The 19,468-nt window shown below is 52.5% G+C and overlaps 2 protein-coding genes across 8 annotated transcripts in view; one reads left to right on the forward strand and one right to left on the reverse strand.

The window, feature by feature from the left end:
* Window positions 1–8,489: 8,489 nt before the first annotated feature.
* Window positions 8,490–18,912, reverse strand: RTBDN (retbindin). 6 transcript variants are annotated; one of them, XM_058425047.1, is made up of 7 exons: window positions 18,602–18,912; window positions 18,304–18,365; window positions 13,337–13,511; window positions 12,100–12,184; window positions 11,888–11,998; window positions 9,681–9,777; window positions 8,490–8,815 (listed from the first exon to the last, which is right to left on the reverse strand). In XM_058425047.1, the coding sequence occupies exons 1-7, from the start codon at window positions 18,615–18,617 to the stop codon at window positions 8,588–8,590; spliced, it is 774 nt and encodes a 257-aa protein (XP_058281030.1). In that variant the 5' UTR covers window positions 18,618–18,912; the 3' UTR covers window positions 8,490–8,587. The 6 variants fall into 6 exon arrangements, with proteins under 6 accessions (XP_058281030.1, XP_032025742.1, XP_032025738.1 ...); XM_032169851.2 differs by having other exon boundaries at window positions 13,337–13,523; XM_032169847.2 differs by lacking the exons at window positions 18,304–18,365; window positions 18,602–18,912 and adding exons at window positions 16,356–16,505; window positions 17,444–17,723 and having other exon boundaries at window positions 13,337–13,523.
* Window positions 17,446–19,468, forward strand: part of MAST1 (microtubule associated serine/threonine kinase 1) — a 47,943-nt gene continuing 45,920 nt past the window's right edge. Inside the window, exon 1 of one of the 2 annotated variants that reach the window (XM_032169841.2) lies at window positions 17,446–17,525. In XM_032169841.2, coding sequence (XP_032025732.1) covers window positions 17,487–17,525 — 39 coding nt within the window. In that variant the 5' untranslated portion in view covers window positions 17,446–17,486. The remainder of the gene's footprint in view (window positions 17,526–19,468) is intronic. The other variant, XM_032169842.2, reaches the window with a different exon arrangement.

Raw genomic sequence — 19,468 nt, forward strand, 5'->3', positions numbered from 1 at the left:
TTTTGAGATGGAATCTCACTTTGTCACCAGGCTGGAGTGCAGTGATGCGATCTTGGCTCACTGCAACCTCTGCCTCCCGGGTTCAAGCGATTCTCCTGCCTCAGCCTCCCACGTAGCTGTGACTATAGGCATGCGCTACCACACTCAGCTAATTTTTGTATTTTTAGTAGAGACAGGGTTTCACCATATTGGCCAGACTGGTCTTAAACTGCTGACCTCAGGCAATCTGCCCGCCTTGGCCTCTCAAAGTGCTGGGATTATAGGTGTGAGCCACTGTGCCTGGCCTAATTTTTGTATTTTTTAGTAGAGACAAGGTTTCACTATATGTTGGTCAGGCTGTTCTCTACCTCCTGACCTCAGGTGATCTGTCTGCCTTAGCCTCCCAAAGTGCTGGGATTACAGGCATGAACCACTGCACCAGACCCTATTTATTTTTTAATAGTCCAGTAGTCTTCAAAAATGTTAGTGTCATGAAAGTCAAAGAAAGACTGTTCCCAGTTAAAGGAGACTGGAGAGATATAACAACAAGATGCAACACATGATCCTGCCCTGTGTCTCTCACTGTAGGGAGAAAAACTGCTATAAAGAACGCTAATAAGAAAATTGACAAAATTCGAGCAAGAGTGATAGGTAAAAATATTATATCGGTATTAAATGTCCCGAATTTGTAACTGTATAGTGGTTATGAAAGAGAACGTCCATGTACTTAATACTTCACTAGGAAATCCATAGTGAAGTATTAAGGGGTGAAGAGGCATAATGTCTGCAACCTATTCTCAAATGGTTCAGAAACTAGGATGGATGGATACGTAGGTAGGTAGGTAGGTAGATAGGTAGACGGACAGACAGACAGATAACCCACAGATGAAAAGAAGGAAGGAGGAAATGCTGGGATTACAGGCATGAACCACTGCACCAACCTTTTTTTAGTTATATTTTTAATTTTTAAAAATTTTTAAATTTTCTTTCTTGAGACGGAGTCTCACTCTGTCACCTAGGCTGGAGTGCATTGGCGCAGTCTTAGCTCACTGTAACCTCTGCCTCCCAGGTTCAAATGATTCTCCTGCCTCAGCCTCCCGAGTAGCTGGGACTACATGTGCATGCCACCAGGCCTGGCTAATTTTTTGTATTTTTAGTAGAAACAGCGTTTCACCATGTTAGCCATGATGGTCTCAATCTTCTGACCTTGTGATCCGCCTGCTTCAGCCTCCCAAAGTGCTGGGATTACAGGCATATGCCACCATGCATTGCCTATTTGTATTTAAAAAATTTTTTGAGACAGAATCTCACTGTCACCCAGGCTGGAGTGCAGTGATGCAATCTCAGCTCAGTGCAACCTCCGCCTCCTGGGTTCAAGCGATTCTCCCACCTTAACCTCCTGAGTAGCTCAGATTCCAAGCACATGCCACGATGCCCAACTAATTTTTGTACTTTTTGTAGAGATGAGGTTTCATCATGTTGCCCAGGCTGGTCTTGTAGTCCTGGGTTCAGTGATCTGCCCGCTGTGGCCTCTCAAGGTGTGAGCCACCATACCTGGCTGATTTATTCTAATATGTAAAATACATGATGTGGCTGGGTGCAGGGGCTCATACGTGTAATCCTAGTGCTTTGGAAGGCCGAGTCAGGAGGATCTTGACCTGTCTGGACAACATAGGGTAACAAGAGCGAAACTCCGTCTCAAAAAAAAAGAAAAAAGAAAATAAAAAGAATTGGCTGGGCTGCATGGGGGAAGATAAGAAAAAATAAAGAAAGGTCACGAGCCAAACAAAAATCTTGGCGGGCAGGGTGGCGTGTGGCTGCAGTCCCAGCTTTTTGGAGGTTGCAGTAGGCTCCAGCATGGGCGACAGAGCACGACTATGTCTCAAAAGAAAAAAAGCGTATGCGCGCATTAATGCTTGGTACAAGCTGCATTCTTTCCAGAAGGACCTAGAAGGCACAGATAAGCCCACCAGTGATTTGGGGCAGGTTGGGATGGAAGCTTCTCAAATGTTCTCCTTTCTTTGGTTCTGTTTTTGTTGGTTTGGTTTTGTTTTGAGACAGAGTCTCGTTCTGTCACCCAGGCTGGAGTGCAATGGCACAGTCTTAGGTCACTGCAACCCCCCCTTCCCAGGTTCAAGCAATTCTCCCACCTCAGCCTCCGAACAGCTGGGACTACACCATGCCCAGCTAGTTTTCATATTTTTATTTTTTTATTTTTATTTTTATTTATTTATTTTTTTTGAGACAGAGTCTCGCTCTGTCACCCAGGCTGGAGTGCAGTGGCGCGATCTCGGCTCACTGCAAGCTCCGCCTCCCGGGTTCACGCCATTCTCCTGCCTCAGCCTCTCCGAGTAGCTGGGACTACAGGCGCCCGCCACCATGCCTGGCTAATTTTTTTGTATTTTTAGTAGAGACGGGGTTTCACCGTGGTCTCAATCTCTTGACCTCGTGATCCGCCCACCTCGGCCTCCCAAAGTGCTGGGATTAGAAGCGTGAGCCACCGCGCCTGACCAGTTTTCGTATTTTTAGTAGTGACAGGGTTTCACCATGTTGGCCAGGCTGGTCTGAAACTCCTGACCTCAAGTGACCCGCCTGCCTCGGTCTCCCAGTGTTCTGGGATTATAAGTGTAAGCCACTGCGCCCAGTCTGTTTTTGTTTTCTGAGACAGGGTCTCTGTCACCCAGGCCAAAGTGTTGTCATGTGATCTTGGCTCATTGAAGCTTCGAATGCCTGGGCTCACAGGGTCCTCCGACTTCAGCCCTGTGAGTAAGTGGAACTACAGGTATGCCACCACACGCAGCCAATTAAAACCACTGGGTGTGGTGGTTCACGCCTGTAATCCCAGCACTTTGGGAGGCTGAGGCGGGCAGATCACCAGGTCAGGAGATCGAGACCATCCTGGCTAACACAGTGAAACCCCGTCTCTACTAATACAAAAAAATTATCCGGGCATGGTGGCGGGCGCCTGTAGTCCCAGCTACTCTGGAGGCTGAGGCAGAAGAATGGCGTGAACCTGGGAGGCGGATCTTGTAGTGAGCTGAGATAGCGCCACTGCACTCCAGCCTGAGTGACAGTGCGAGACTGAGCCTCAAAAAAAAAAAAAAAATTAAATTAAAAAAAATTTGGTAGAGACAGGATTGCCCTGTTGCCCAGACTGGTCTCTCAAATTCCTGAGCTCAAGCGATCCTCCCATCTCAGCCTCCCAAAGTTCTTGGGATTACAGGCATGGGCCACTGTGCCTGCCCTGCTCTCTTTTTTGAGACAGAGTCTTGCTTTGTTGCCCAGCCTGGCCAACATGGTGAAACCCTGTCTCTACTAAAAGTACAAAAATTAACCAGGCATAGTGGCAGGCACCTGTAATCCCAGCTAGTCTGGAGGCTGAGGCAGAAGAATAGCTTGAACCTGGGAGGCAGAGGTTGCAGTGAGCCGAGATCGTGCCACACTGCACTCCAGCCTGGGTGACAAGAGCGAGACTCCATCTCAAAAAACAAAAACAAACAAAAAACCTATGACTCTCACATTTCCTTTTCTAAATGAGGTCCTGAGTATGTGGGACTACAGGCAGAAACCATTGCAACTTGCTAATTTTTTTTGTTTTTTTGGTAGAGATGAGGTCTTACTATGTTGCCCAGGCTGATTTTGAACTCCTGACTTCAAGCAGTTCTCCGGCATCAGCCTTCCAAAGTGCTGAGATTACAGGCGTGAGCTGTCCTGCCTAATTTTGTCCAGCCTAACTTTTTTTTTTTTTTTTTGGAGATGAGGTCTGGCTATGGTGCCCAGGCTGTTCCCGTCCTCCTGGCCTGAAGCAATACAGTCACCTCTGCCTCCCAAGTAGCTGAGACTGTAGCCATGAACTGCCAAACCTTGCATCACACCCTCCCATTTCTCTCTCTCTTTTTTTTTTTTGAGGCACAGTCTCCCTCTGTTGCCCCAGCTGGAGGGCAGCACTGCAATGATGGCTCACTGCAACCTCCACCTCCCGGCTCAAGCAATCCTCCCACCTTCAGCCTCCCAAGTAGCTGGGACTACAGGTGTGTGCCACCATGTCCGGCTATTTTTTTTAATTTTTAGTAGAGATGGGGTTTTGCCATGTTGCCCAGGCTGGTCTGGAACTCCTGACCTCAAAGAATTCATCTGCCTCAGCCTCCTAAAGTGCTAGAATTACAGGTGTGAGCCACAGCTCCTGGTACATCACACTCTATCCTCAGGTTCAAGTGCCTCTGCCTGGCATCCAATGTCTTCCAGGACCAGATCCCATCTCCCATGGTCTATCCCAGGCTTCCTGGTCAGCTCATAGTTCCCAGAACATGAAATCTCCAGGCCTTTCACTTGGAATGTCCTCCATGGCTTCATTATCTGACTGGAGATCCTTTAAAGACTTTCTTTACTTTTCTTCCTTGAATGCTTGTTCCTCCTCCTTGTCACAATAATACAGTGTATAACATCAATAACCCAGTACGTAACATCGTCCAGAAGAAAGAATCATAATAGACAGCGTCTACATTCATTGAGTGATAATTGTGTGCCACACTTTCTAAGCATTTTATTTGACATCCCTCCCATTGGAGGTGGAGTCTATGATGCCTCTCCTTGAAATATGAACTGGCTTCAGTGACTCACTGTGGTGAATAGAAAGTGAGAGATGTCACACTGTGTGAGTTCCAAGGTTAAGTCATCAGAACTGAAACAAATCCCACCTGGCTTGCTCTTTTGGGATATTTCCCTTAGACCGTAGCTGCCATGTTGAGAGGAAGCCCAAGCCACAGAGAGGCCATGTGCAGATATTCTGGCCCTCAGCCCCAGCAGAAGTTCAAGGCAACAGCCAACACCAACTACCAGATATGTGAGCGAGGAAGACTTCAACGTGATTCCAGCCTCAGCCACTGTGTCTGCAAGTACATGACAGATCTTCAGGAAGAACTGCCAAGCTGAACCAAGTCAAACCCCAGAACCATGAAAGATAGTGACCTTTTTTTTTTTTTTTTTGAGATGGAGTCTCGCTCTGTTGCCCAGGCTGGAGTGTAATGGCGTGATCTCGGCTCACTGAAACCTCTGCTTCTTGGGTTCAAGCAATTATCCTGCCTCAGCCTCCTGAGTAGCTGGGATTACAGGCATGCGCCACCACACCCAGCTAATTTTCTGTATTTTTAGTATAGATGGAGTTTCACCATGTTGGTCAGGCTGGTCTTGAACTCCTGACCTCGTGATCCACCTGCCTCAGCCTTCTAAAGTGCCGGGATTTTTTTTTTTTTTTTTTTTTGAGATAAAGTCTGGCTGTTACCCAGGTTGGGGTGCAGTGGCATGATCTGGGCTCACTGCAACCTCTGCCTCCTGGGTTCAAGTGATTCTCCAGCCTCAGCCTCCTGAGTAGCTGGGATTACAGGTGCGCACCACCATGCCCAGCTAATTTTGTATTTTTATTAGAGACAGGGTTTCACCATGTTGGCCAGGCTGGTCTTGAACCCCTGACCTCAGGTGATCTGCCTGCCTCAGCCTCCCAATGTGCTGGGCTTACAGGCATGAGCCACCGCACTCAGCTGATGATGACTTTTTTTTTCTTTTCTTTTTTTTTTTCTGAGATGGAGTCTCACTTTGTCGCCCAGGCTGGAGTCCAGTAGTGTGATCGCAGCTGACTAAAACCTCTGCCTCCCAGGTTTATGCCATTCTCCTGCCTCAGCCTCCCGAGTAGCTGGGACTACAGGAGCCTGCCACCATGCCTGGCTAATTTTTTGTGTTTTTAGTAGAGACGGGGTTTCACCGTGTTAGCCAGGATGGTCTCGATCTCCTGGCCTCCTGATCCGCCCGCCTCAGCCTCCCAAAGTGCTGGGATTACAGGCATGAGCCACCACGCCCGGCCCACATTCCCATTTTAAAGATGAAGAAACTGAGGCTCAATCTGGGCAACGTGTGAAACCGAAGTTACAGCATAAGTAAGTGGTAGAGCTGGGTTGTGAACACAGGTGGACGCTACACAGGGTCATTCCCACCAAACTCTGTAGTCTGTATATATATAATATGGGGTCTTGGACAGGCATGGTGACTCATGAGCCAGGCTTGGTGGCCCATGCCTGTAATCCCAGCACTTTGGGAGGCCGAGGCGGGTGGATCACCTGAGGTCAGGAATTCGAGACCAGCCTGGCCAACATGGCGAAACCCCATCTCTACTAAAAGTACAAAAATATTAGGCCGGGCGCGGTGGCTCACGCTTGTAATCCCAGCACTTTGGGAGGCCGAGGCGGGCGGATCACGAGGTCAGGAGATCGAGACCACGGTGAAACCCCGTCTCTACTAAAAATACAAAAAAATTAGCCGGGCGTGGTGGCGGGTGCCTGTAGTCCCAGCTACTCGGAGAGGCTGAGGCAGGAGAATGGCGTGAACCCGGGAGGCGGAGCTTGCAGTGAGCCGAGATTGCGCCACTGCACTCCAGCCTGGGCGACAGAGCGAGACTCCGTCTCAAAAAAAAAAAAAAAAAAAAAAAAAAAAAAAAAAATTATTATCCAGATGTGGTGGTGTGTGCCTGCAATCCCAGCTACTGTGGAGGCTGAGGCACCAGAATCACTTGAACCCAGGAGGCTGAGGTTGCAGTAAGCCAAGATTGCACCACTACACTTCAGCCTGGGAGACAAAGCTAGACTCTGTCTCAAAAAAAAAAAAAAAGGCCAGGCATAGTGGCTCACGTATGTAATCTTAGCACTTTGGGAGTCTGAGGTGGGTGGATCCCCTGAAGTCAAGATTTTGAGACAAGCCTGGCCAACATGATGAAACCCCGTCTCTACTAAAAATACAAAAAATTAGCTGGGCTTGGTGGCAGGTGCCTGTAATCCCAGCTACTAGGGAGGCTGAGGCAGGAGAATCACTGGAACCCAGGAGGTGGAGGTTGCAGTGAGCTGGGATCCTGCCATTGCACTCCAACCTGGGCAACAAGAGTGAAATTCCGTCTCAAAATAAATAAATAAATAAAAAGCTGGGGTCTGGCTTTTGCCCAGGCTGGAGTGCAGTGGCAGGATTATAGCTTACTGTAGCCTCGATGTTCTGGATCGAGTGATCTTACCTCAGCCTCCCAAGTAGTTGGGAGTACGGCACATACTACCAGGGCCAGCTTGGTATTCTGTGTCTGCATGTCTTATTTTTTTTTTTTTTTTGAGAGAGGCTCTCACTGTGTCACCCAGGCTAGAGTACAGTGGTGTGATCGTGGCTCACTGCAGCCCTGAACTGAGCTCAAGCGATCCTCCTGCCTCAGACTGCTGAGCAGGTAGGAATACAGGCAGGCATCACTACACTGGGCCAATTAAAAATTTTCTTTTTCAGGGCCGGGCGCGGTGGCTCACGCTTGTAATCCCAGCACTTTGGGAGGCCGAGGCGGGCGGATCATGAGGTCAGGAGATCGAGACCACGGTGAAACCCCGTCTCTACTAAAAATACAAAAAAAAATCAGCCGGGCGTGGTGGCGGGCGCCTGTAGTCCCAGCTACTTGGAGAGGCTGAGGCAGGAGAATGGCGTCAACCCGCAAGGCGGAGCTTGCAGTGAGCCGAGATCGCGCCACTGCACTCCAGCCTGGGTGACAGAGCGAGACTCCGTCTCAAAAAAAAAAAATTTTTTTTTCTTTTTCTTTTTTCTTTCTTTCTTTTTTCGTTTTCTTTTCTTTCTTTCTTTTTTTTGTAGAGACAGGTTCTCACTGTATTGCCAAGCCTGGTCTTGAATTCCTGGGCTCAAGCAATCCAACCACCTCGGCCTCTCAAATTGCTGGGATTACAGACATGAGCCTCTGCACCTGGCCTTGAAGTGTGTCTTGAGGCCTATACAAGTTAGGCAGCTTCTTGGCAGCCATGGTGGCATACAGTGGGAAGGAACCCCTCCTGCCCTTGTCAGCCCCTGTTCTGACCCCCTCTCCATTTCCAACACCTGGGTGTTGCCAGTTATGTTGACTGCTCTAGGGCACAGGCTATCCATCATTTACACTCTAGTATGAATCAGTCACTACTTCTAGGATCTGAGGATTAGACGTGAGACATCTGTTACTTTCTGGCAATTCTCCTTCCCACTTATTTCCCCAAGAAGCAGCCACACACGTCACGTGCTCTACCTGGCGACTTTATTCAAAGGGGAGAGGGAAAAGTGAGAGAGTTGGGTCATTTCTGGGATAACCTGGAGAGGGGTGGGCCTCTGGCGCTCCAGGGAGGAGGGACGGACATCTCAAAACTATTACAGAGGCCGGGCGCGGTGGCTCACGCTTGTAATCCCAGCACTTTGGGAGGCCGAGGCGGGCGTATCACGAGGTCAGGAGATCGAGACCACGGTGAAACCCCGTCTCTATTAAAAATACAAAAAATTAGCCGGGTGTGGTGGCGGGCGCCTGTAGTCCCAGCTACTCGGAGAGGCTGAGGCAGGAGAATGGCGTGAACCCGGGAGGCGGAGCTTGCAGTGAGCCGAGATCGCGCCACTGCACTCCAGCCTGGGCGACAGAGCAAGACTCCGTCTCAAAAAAAAAAAAAAAAAAAAAAAAAAAAACTATTACAGAAGGCCCAGAGGACGAGGGGTGGGGTTCTGGGTGTCCTGAGGGGCGGGGCTGGGGGAAGGGACGCTCTCCCAACTCGGGGCCACGCGTCCGCTAGGGGCCGCTGCCGCTTCCACTGCCACTCCCGCTGCCCGCAGCGTCCAGGTTGGAGGTGCGAGGGCCGCGGGAACGCCAGGAGGGAGCTTCCCGGGCCCGTCGTCCTGGTCTGGGACGAGGTAGCGCGGGGATGGAGATGTTGAAGCAGTGACGGGCTCCAGGAGCGGCCACCGGTAGGGCGTGGCCCAGAGCCGAGCGACAAAGGTCCGTCCCGTCTGCAAAGGTCTAGGAAAAAGTGGAGTTAAGGCCCTAGTGGGCGGAGTCCAGAGACGTAGGGGACATGTCTTTCTCCCAGGGGCGTGGCCTCGGGAAGGGAAAATGTGTAAATTCCTTAGGGATTGGGGTCAGAGCCGGAGCGTGCGGCCTGGGAGTCTATCTATGTGCGGGACCAGAGGTGGGGCAGGTCCTTGGGGAGGGTGAATGTTCTTACTGGGCCCTAGCGGGATGAGGGGGGGGGGGGGGGGGGGGGGGGGGGGGGGGGGCGCGCAGAGAGGTCTGTATCAAGGCTGGGGTTTTGTAGAGGGTGACTGGGCTTCTGGGTCCTCTAGGGTAAACTGTGGATGGACCCAGAGCAGGAATGGTTTCTTGGGAAGGGCAAATCTGGACTTAGCTTTTGGGGTCAAAGGGCACAACCCAGTAGGAGGTTGGGCTAGGGAAGGGTGGGAGCAGGGACCTGGTGAGTGCCAATCCGGTCTCTGGGGTCTAGACACGGTAAGAAATAACTTGGTGGGGGCTGGGGGCGGTGGCTCACAACTGTAATCCCAACACTTTGGGAGGCCGAGGCGGGCGGATCACCTGAGGTCAGGAGTTCGAAACCAGCCTGGCCAACATGGTGAAATGCTGACTCTACTAAAAATACAAAAATTAGCTGGATGTGGTGGCATACGCCTGAAATCCCAGCTATTCCGGAGGCTGAGGCAGGAGAATCACTTGAACCCCGGAGGCGGAGGTTGCATCAAGCTGAGATCGCGCCACTGCACTCCAGCCTGGGCGACAAGAATGAAACTCCATCTCAGAAAAAAATAAATAAATAAAGAACTTGGTGGGGAGGATCTCAGTCTCTTCCCTTCACCTTCTGCCCCACACTCACCTGTCCGTAGGTAAGGCAGCTGGGCTCACAGCCCCTTTTTTCTGAGAGTGGGAGCCAAGTCGGGCCGCAGGTGATATCATCTTCGCAGTTGGCAAACCTGGAGATGGCGAGTGGAGAGGTGGGTAAAGCCTTTGTAGTTACATTCCAGCGGGATTCTGGCTCTTCTAGACTGTTTTCATTATATGCTCCCACCTTGGATCCAGGCCCCGCCTCTTAGAACCACTCCCCTGCTAACCCCATCTCTCCAGATTTCACCTGGCCCCATATTCTATCAGATCTTTCCATACTCTGGGCCACGTCACAACTGGCCTTGTCCCTACGGATCTCTGACCATTAGTTACAGGCCAGTCCCTCATATTTTCTCACTCTTTCATTTTCCTTTTATTTATTTTTGAGACAGAGTCTTGCTCTGTGACTCAAGCTGGAGTGCAGTGGCCCAAGCATGGCTTATGGCAGCTTTGACCTCCCAGGGTGGAGCAATCCTTCCACCTCAGTGTCTCAAGTACCTTGGACTATAGGCGCGCACCATCATGTCCGATTAATTTTTTTTTTTTTTTTTTGAGATGGAGTCCTGCTCTGTTACCCAGGCTGGAGTTCAGTGGCCCAATCTCTGCTCCCTGCAACCTCTGCCTCCGAGGTTCAAACAATTCCCCTGCCTCAGCCTCCCGAGTAGCTGGGATTACAGGCGCCCATCACCACGCCTGGCTCATTTTTGTGTTTTTAGTAGAGACAGTGTTTCGCCATGTTGGCCAAGCTTGTCTCAAACTCCTGACCTCAGGGGATCTGCCCACCTTGGCCTCCCAAAGTGCTGGGATTACAAGCGTGAGCCACTGCGTCCGGCCCATGTCTAATTAATTTTTAAATTTTTTGTTGAGACTGGGTCTTGCCATGTTGCCCAGGCTGATCTTGAACTCCTGGCCTCAACCAATCCTCCTGCTTTAACCTCTCAAATGACTGAGATTACAGGTGCCCACCCTTTTACCTTATCTTTTCAATCAAGAGGATTCACTCCTTAAGAAATCTCAGGGCCTGGCTGGGCATGGTGGCTCACCCCTGTAATCCCAGCACTTTGGGAGGCCAAGGCAGGCGGATCACCTGAGGTCAGAAGTTTGAGACCAGCTTGGCCAGCGTGGTGAAACACCGTCTCTACTAAAAATACAAAACTTAGGCCGGGCGCGGTGGCTCACGCTTGTAATCCCAGCACTTTGGGAGGCCGAGGCGGGCGGATCATGAGGTCAGGAGATCGAGACCACAGTGAAACCCCGTCTCTACTAAAAATACAAAAAAGAAATTAGCCGGGCGTGGTGGCGGGCGCCTGTAGTCCCAGCTACTCGGAGAGGCTGAGGCAGGAGAATGGCGTGAACCCGGGAGGCGGAGCTTGCAGTGAGCCGAGACTGCGCCACTGCACTCCAGCCTGGGCGACAGAGCGAAACTCCGTCTCAAAAAAAAAATAAAAAAAAATAAAAAAAAATAAAAATAAAAATAAAAATACAAAACTTAGCCGGGCGTGGTGGCGGAAGCATGTAATCTCAGCTACCAGGGATGCTGAGGCAGGAGAATCGCTTGAACCCAGGAGGCTGAGGTTGCAGTGAGCTGAGATCGTGTCGTTGCACTCCAGCCTGGGCGACAAGAGCAAAACTCCATCTCAAAAAAAAAGAAAAAAAGGCTGGACGCGGTGGCTCACGCCTGTAATTCCAGCATTTTGGGAGGCCAAGGCAGGCGGATCACGAGGTTAGGAGTTTGAGACCAGCCTGACCAACATAGTGAAACCTCGTCTCTACTAAAAATACAAAAATTAGCCGGGCTTGGTGCTGTGCACCTGTAACCCCAGCTACTCAGGAGGCTGAGGCAGGAGAATCGCTTGAACCCAGGAAGTGGAGGTTGCAGTGAGCCAAGACTGCGCCACTGCACTCCAGCCTAGGTGACAGAGTGAGACTCCGTCTCAAAAAAAAAAAAAAAAAAGAAAGAAAGAAAAGAAATCGCAGGACTGTGAAAAGCCACATCACCATATGGTAGGTATCTTAAAAGCTGGAGGCTTCTCATGCCTCGCCCCTTTCTACCTGGGCTCTAAACATTAAGCTGCATCTCTTAAACCTTGGCGCAGTTGGAGGCCACTCCCCTTTACACAGAAGGCCAAGCAAACTGCAGGCTCCGCCCTCTCCCTCGCCCAAGTCACAACCCACGCCCCTTGCCCCCTCGTCTCCTACCAGGCCTGGCAGAGCTCCTCGCAGAGCGGCTGTGCCTGGCGTACCCCCAATAGCCGCAGGCGGAAGCGACTGCGAAGAGCACGTTGGAGGTGTTCCAGGAAGGATTCGCACCTGGACGTCGGGAGAGATAGGGTCGGATGGGTCAGGACCCGAGGGAGTTCTTGGGCAATGGGCAAAGTATGCGAGAAAACGGTGGTGGATGCTGTACTCACTCGGGGCTCGGCACTCCACAGCGTTCTGGATGGTTCCCAAGGCCCAATGTCTCTGTTGTGTCCATCTCTGAGGGACAACAAGGTCCTGGCAAAGGGGAACGCTGTGAGCCAGGGTCTTGGATATTCAGGTAAGGTTTGGGAACTGAGGCCGGGGGATCCCCTGGACAAGGGAGACCCCAATTACATCAATCCTCACAAACCCATAACTTAAGACCTTTCTTTTGGAATGCAAATGCAGCTTCAAGTAGCAATAATCATTTCTTGTTTATAATAATGAACTTATTTGTCATGTGCCTGGTAGTGACACATATACTTAATCCTTTTCCTTTTTTTTCTTTTTTTGAGACAGGGTCTCGCTCTGTCGCCCAGGCTGGAATGCAGTGGCACAATCTTGGCTCACTGCAACCTCCATCTCCCAGGTTCAAACAATTCTCGTGCCTAAGCCTCCCAAGTAGCTGTGATTTCAGGTGCATGCCACCTCGTCTAGCTAATTTTTTTTTTTTTTTTTTGAGATGGAGTCTTGCTCTGTCACCCAGGCTGGAGTGCAGTGGCGCGATCTCGGCTCACTGCAAGCTCCGCCTCCCGGGTTCCTGCCATTCTCCTGCCTCAGCCTCTCCGAGTAGCTGGGACTACAGGCGCCCGCCACCACGCCTGGCTAATTTTTTGTATTTTTTTTAGTAGAGACGGGGTTTCACCGTGGTCTCGATCTCCTGACCTCGTGATCCGCCTGCCTCGGCCTCCCAAAGTGCTGGGATTACAAGCGTGAGCCACCGCGCCCGGCCACTAATTTTTGTATTGTTAGTAGAGACAGGGGTTTCACCATGCTGGCCAGGCTGGTCTCAAACTCCTGACCTCAAATGATCTGCCCACCGCAGCCTCCCAAAGTGCTGGGATTATAGGCGTGAGCCACCAAGCCCTGCTCATATGCTCATATGCTTATATGCTTAATCTTAACAACAGCTCTGCGAGGTATGTTTGTTATTTCTCTCTTTTTGGGGGTCCATGTGAGACCCAGAGAGGTTAAATGACTTCCTTAGGATCACACAGCTACAAAGTGGCAGAGTTGGGTTTTGAACCCAGGCAGTCTAATTCTTATCCACCATTCTTCAGCACTATCCCTGCCTCCCACCTTGGTGGCCATGCTAGGCCCCTCTCATAAGGAAATTCTAACATTGCCATGGCAGGGTACGTGTGGGTTTCTGGGTGTTGGTGGTGAGGCAGGGTCTGGGGTGCTCACCTGCCAGGTGCAGCTTGCCTTTGCCCAGATCAGCTGCCAGCCCATGGTGTCGCTGGGACCTGGCTTGGAGTGGGCGGCTCCCTCCACAGGCTTCTAGCAGGATCCATGCCAGGGTCAGTTGCAGGACCCAGGTCAGGCCGATGGGTCGCATGTGGACCCTGCAGTCCATGTCCACCTGAGATAAGAGCTGGCAGGCATAGGGTGGGGTTCAGCCACCCCTTTCTGTGAGCTTAGGATGGCACCCACCCAATGCATATCCAAGAAGCAGTGCCAGGCACAGTAGGGAAAGTGCAGCTGAGGAGGAGGCTGGGGCAGTGGCCAAGGACGTTCAAATCCCAGGAGACCATCAGGGCCTGCCTCCGACCTAGGAGCCCCCCTCCCATCAGAACCACGTCCTCTCTGTCCCTTCAGTGCCACCCCCACGAAGCTTAGACTACAGTGGCCCTCCCCCCATCCTGCAGGATCTCCCACCTTTTTAGTCCTCAAGAGACCCCTTCTTTTCTCAGAACGAAGGGGACCTCCCTAGCTCTTCCAATCCCCCTCTCCTGTTCAGTAATTCCTCCCTCTCTTCTATACGGCCTCCCTCCTCCCTCTCTCGCTCCCTGCTGGCCCTTCTCTGGGTCACCTTCTCTCGGCCCACAATCGGCTTAGGGGCCACCCAGAGCTGGGCCTTTAGGACCAAGCATGGTGTGGCAGGGCTCAGGTTCTGTCACTGGGGCCCAAAGCCCCGAGGCAGGGACAGCTAGCGGTCTGTGGAGACAAGACTATCCCCTTCCCGCCTCCCCGCGTTCAGCGCCTCACCTGTTGGCTGGACTGGGGTCTAGAGGCTGCTAAGACACCTCAGGATCCAGTCCAGGAAACTGGCTGCTGAAAGGGGCGTGGCTTAGTGCAGGGGCGGGACCTCCCACCGTCCCTCCCACATTCCAGCTGACCAAAGGCTGGCCGACTTGGGGCTGGTGTGTATATATCCTTGCGTTTGTCTTTCTGTTGAGCTTATGGCTTAAGCTCTATCTATATATGTGGGGAGTGTGTGTGTGTGTGTGTGTGTGTGTGTGTGTAAGGTGTGTTTGTGTGGCCTACAGCCTGTGTGTGTTCCCAGGCACCTGTGTCTTTTGTTTGTGTGGGTGTGTGTGTGTTGAGCATGTATGTGTGTGTGTGTTTGTTGTATGAGGTTATGTTTATGTGTGTTTCTTGGTGGAGTGGTTGTGTGTGTGTGTGTGTGTGTATACGTTCAGAATCTGGGGGAGGATTGTGTGTCCCAAGCCATGTGTGTGCAGTTGAATAAAACAGGATCTTAATAAATGTGAGAAGGGGAAATGTAGCATTGGGTTAGTGTCCCTGCAAAAATGGTGGAAGTCAGTGGATAAAGGTTTTTGACCATGAATGTTGACCCTGAATGAACAAAGAAATGTCATGTGCTGAGCAGGATGTGTTTGCGTGCACACATTATATGTCCTTCTGAAGTTTCTGTGAATGTGTGTTGCTTGTGAACACTCCCTTAACTCATCCATTCATTCAACAAACATTTATTGAGCACCTACTGTGTGCTAGATTCTGGGGATGCAGTAGTGAACAAGACATGAAAATTTCAGCCACCCATGGTGGTTCACACCTGTAATCCCAGCACATTGGGAAGCTGAAGTAGAAGGATCGTTTGAGCCCAAGAGTTTGAAACCAGGCTGGCCAACATGGTGAAACCCCATCTCTACTAAAAATAATAATAAAAAATTAGCTGGGCATGGTGGCACATGCTTGTAATCTCAGCTGTTCAGGAGGCTGAGGCATGAAAATAGTTTGAACCTGGGAAGCAGAGGTTGTAGTGAATCAAGATTGTTCCACTGCACTCCAGCCTGGGCAACAGAGTGAGACTGTCTCAAAAACAAACAAACAAAAAAACCTCAAAATAAAAGACACAAAAATCTCAACTTTCATAGAGCTGACATTCTAGGGGGAGAATCAGATGAGAAAAACATCCCTGCAGAGGGTATGGGTGTGTGTGTCTATGTGTTGTGTTGGGATAATAATTTGTCTGTTTTAGATGATAATTTGTATGCAACTGGACATCCCTTGGTTTTGGAACTATGTGACTGTGCTTCCATTGGTTGAGTGTTTATATGTGTTGTTTGTGTGTATTTGTATTGGATGACTGTGTGTATGTCTGTGTTTCCTAAGTATGTGTTTGTATGGCTGCAGATGTGAGTTTGTGTGTGTCTGTATTTGTGGATGTTTGCGTGTGTCTGCATTTGCTGAGTATGTGTTTGTATGTGTGTTAATTTGCAGAATGTGTGGGTCTGTGTTTGTGGAGTATAAGTTTGCAGAGTATGTTCGAATAAATGTTTGTGTGTCTGTGTTTGCTAAATATGAGTGTTTGTGTTTGTGTGCCTCTCACTGACTGTGAGTGTTTGTGTGCCTCTCATCTCAGGACAAGAGAGGCTTTTGTCTCTCTTTTATTGCTGTATTCCCTCCCAGATCCCAAAACACTACGTTGCACACAGTAGGTGCTCAATATGTGGTAAGTGAACAAATCAGTAGATAACGTCTTTGGGTCCCTCTGTGTACACCCAGTGATGTGCTGGAGGCCTCAGTAAGCAGGACCTGCCGGAACTAGCTTTCCCCTGGTCCATCTTGAGGTGGTCCAGGATGCTTGTGGGTCAGATCTGTTCAGCCTCTGGGCCATGCCTCACGCCAGAGCCTCCGCACCCTTTCTCCTTCCCTTATCTCAGCCCCCGACCCTGCGCTTGGATTTCAGCACCGCGGACAGGAGCGCGCGAGACCAGCACCAAGGAGAGCTCCCGCGGTCTCCATCGTGAGATAGGTCGCCAGGGGCGGAGTCCGGGCCATGGACGGAGAGATGTGCCAGCAAGGGACTCAGCAAGACGGCGACACAAACGTGCCGACAAACATATAGACAAACAGAGATAACCCAGGCAAAGGAGCGGACTTGAGGCGACAAGCTCCTGGGGAAAACCCGGACCCAGCCTCGCCGTCGCTCCCGTCGTCCAGCAGGGGTCGCTCTTACCCAGCGACCGCTCCCTCCAGGACCTTGGGGCCAGATACTGGCCACCACCCCTTGGGAAGCCCTTCTGTCCCCCAGTGCCAAGACTTGGAGTTCGGAGGGCTCGGACACTCTCCTCTCCAACTTCGGGAAGCATGGCGGGTTTGGCCTCACCTGTGTGAACATGGAGGAGCGGCGAGGGAGTTGAAAAGGGCTTTAACTGCCCCCTCTCCAACTACCAGCTAATCGCTCCTATAAATACAGACGGCCTGGCCTGGTTCCTTAATCCTGACCGTGAGGGAGGGGTCGCTAGAGGGGCTGCAGGGTTCCCTGAGGAGACTTTGATTGCGGGGCAGGTTGTGGGGGGCGCGTAATATGTATGCACATGTTTTCCTGAGGTTGCATCTCCTGTAAAGACGGGTCTCCTCCGTGAAAATGTTTCTCTGTAAGCATGACATCTCTCCTGGGACTGTAGAGGTCTCGTGGGTGGGGACAGTTTCCAACAGAGGATATGGCTTTTAGGGGTCTCTGATTGGGGGTATCCGCTCCACGGGAATTGTTACTCCTGGGATCTTTCTCTTTGGGGAATGCCTCTTCCGTGGGGAGGGGGATGGCTTTTGAGAGGAAAGTCACCTCTCAGGGACCATATCTATTAGGAATGATTTTCAGGGTTGGGGGAGTTCTCCATTGGACAGGGCGTCCCTGTGGAAACTATCTCCCCCTGGGAATGTGTCTCACCAAGGGAGTCTCTGGGGGATGAATGTAGAGGGAATGTATCTCAGGGAGAAGGCTTCCTTTGGGGAGTTTCTTGACTGGGGGTTCTACCCCTGAGAATATCTCTCCCCTTGGGGGTCTCTTTTTATAGGGGTCTCTCGGCAGCTTGGCTCCCATGGGGACACCAGGAGGCTCCACCCCCCCGCCCGCCCCTTTCCTCCCCCAGCGCGGGCAGCGGTGGCTGAGCCTGGGCTCGGGCGCCCAGACGCAGTGACGGCGCCGGGCCCGCCCCACTTCGCTCCGCCCCCGCCACCCCCCTCCCCTCAGCCGCCGCCGCCGCCGCCGCGGTCCCCGCGGCTTCTCACTCCCTCCCTCCTCCCTCCTCCCGCCGCCGCTACCTCTCTCCTCCCTCCCCGGGCCGAAGTCGCCGCCGCTGCCGCCATGGACGATTCGGGCCTCATCCGCCGCCGGAGGCTGCAGGTACGCGGCTGCCTGGGCCCCGGGTGGAGAGGAAGGGGTCGGCGCCCTGGGGCGGGGCCGGGCAGGAGGCGGGAGAACTTGCACCAGGGTCGGCCGGGACGCCCCCACCCGTGGGCTCGGGACGCTAACCGCGGGGAACGCTGTGGCCGCGCGTCCCGCCGCGCTGGGGACCCCGCCCCTCAGGCGCCGCCCGGCGATCTGGGGAGCTGCCGGAGGGGTGCAGCCTAGGGCTCCCCCTCGAGGATCGCCTGAGGGGCGCCTGGCCCGCCCTAGGGGGATGGGGCTGGGGCCGAAGTCATCGCCCTGGCGCCTCGCCAGGCTGGGGGTGAGGGGGCGCAGAGCAAAGTTATTGCCCTAGGGCTCATGCCCCTCGGGGCCATCGGCGCCGCTGGAGGCGTAAACATGTTTGTGCGGCAACCTCGCCCCTCACCACCCCAGGAGCCCCCTCCCGAGGCATAGGACGCCCTGCGTCCCCCACGCACCTGCCTGGCCACCAGGATTCTTCCTACTGCCCTAATTGGACAGGCACCTAGACAGCTTTCTCACTCTTCATTCCACCTCCTCCACTACAACATCCGCCCCCCCACCGCGATCCTCAAGTCCAGCCCAGCTTGTGGGTGGGCGGGAGCGATTTTTAGCTCCTTGCAGCCTTAGAAGATGCTGGTCTCGAGGCTGCGCAGGCGCAGGAGGCGTGCGTCCACTGCACAGAGTGGGACACTGAGGATCGCTGTGGAGTGTGGGGAAGGCGGGGACAAACTCAGTTGTCAGGAGCTCCTACCTCCAAGGTGGGGAGGGATTCTGTAGCCGAGAAGCGTCCTCTGCTCGTCTTCAGCTGCGTTTCTGAGGGGTTAGTACGGAAGTTCAGGGTTAATACGGAGGTCCGGTCCCAAACATCCCAGAGGGGAAGGTGATGATATCTGTGCCCCAAGGCCCTGCCTGGGGTCTGGCCCTTCTGAGCCTCCTTGGTGCTTAGCCCCAGGCTTGGTAATCTGGAGTTTAGATAAAGCCAAGAATGGGCCCAGACTCAGGTTCCATCCGCAGCCTGAATCTTGAGAAAAGAGGATTCAAACCCTCACCTAGGGCTTCGTCCATTTCTAGACTCCCCTAGTCCATCATTCCCGAGGTTGAAGACCAAGGGGAGCTGATCGGTCAGTGCAGCAGGAAAAATGGTGATCAGACTGCGGAAGGACCTTCCAGGCGTCTGGGTAACGCCGGCGCCAGACATGAGTTGGAAAACTAATTTGCTTTCAGAGCCCAGATGGCCCGATCTCCGGACCCTAGGTCTCTCTGAAGTGCTCCCCACATTCTCTCCCCCTCTCAGGGGTGGGTTAGGAGAGTGGGTTCCGGGCAAAGGGAGGCAGCTGCGGCAAAGTTAGAGCAAGTACTGCAGCAGCCAGGTTGGGTCCGCGCCGTCGGGTTTCTGAGAAAAGGGAGGAAAGAGGCGGGGCCTGCACGGTGTGTCCCCGCCCTCCGGGCCGGCGTCAACTCTCATTGGCTCAGCGCCACGCGGGACTTTAGACTCCCGCTCGAGACACCGCCCCCAACGCAGAATGCTTCCACTCACCCACCCACCCACTCAACCCCAGGCGTGCTCTGGGTCCGGCGACCCCTGTCGGAGTCCCGTCCCCACCGCTTCCCTTCTGGCGAGATTAACCACTTCGCTGCCTGGATACACCTACATATGTTGGTGCATCCTCTTAGGAACTGTCGCATCACTGCTGAAAGCCCGAGGTTCCCCTGTGTGCAGCTAGGCTTTTTTTTTTTTTTTTTTTGAAACGGAGTCTCGCTCTGTTGCCCAGGCTGGAGTGCAGTGGCGCAATCTCGGCTCACTGCAACTTCCGCCTCCCGGGTTTAAGAGATTTTCCTGCCTCAGCCTCCCTAGTAGCTGGGATTACAGGCGCACGCCAACATGCCCGGCTACTTTTGTATTTTTAGGAGAGAGT

Source organism: Hylobates moloch, unplaced genomic scaffold, assembly GCF_009828535.3.
Source record: "Hylobates moloch isolate HMO894 unplaced genomic scaffold, HMol_V3 SCAFFOLD_12, whole genome shotgun sequence".
Taxonomy (NCBI): Eukaryota; Metazoa; Chordata; class Mammalia; order Primates; family Hylobatidae; genus Hylobates; species Hylobates moloch.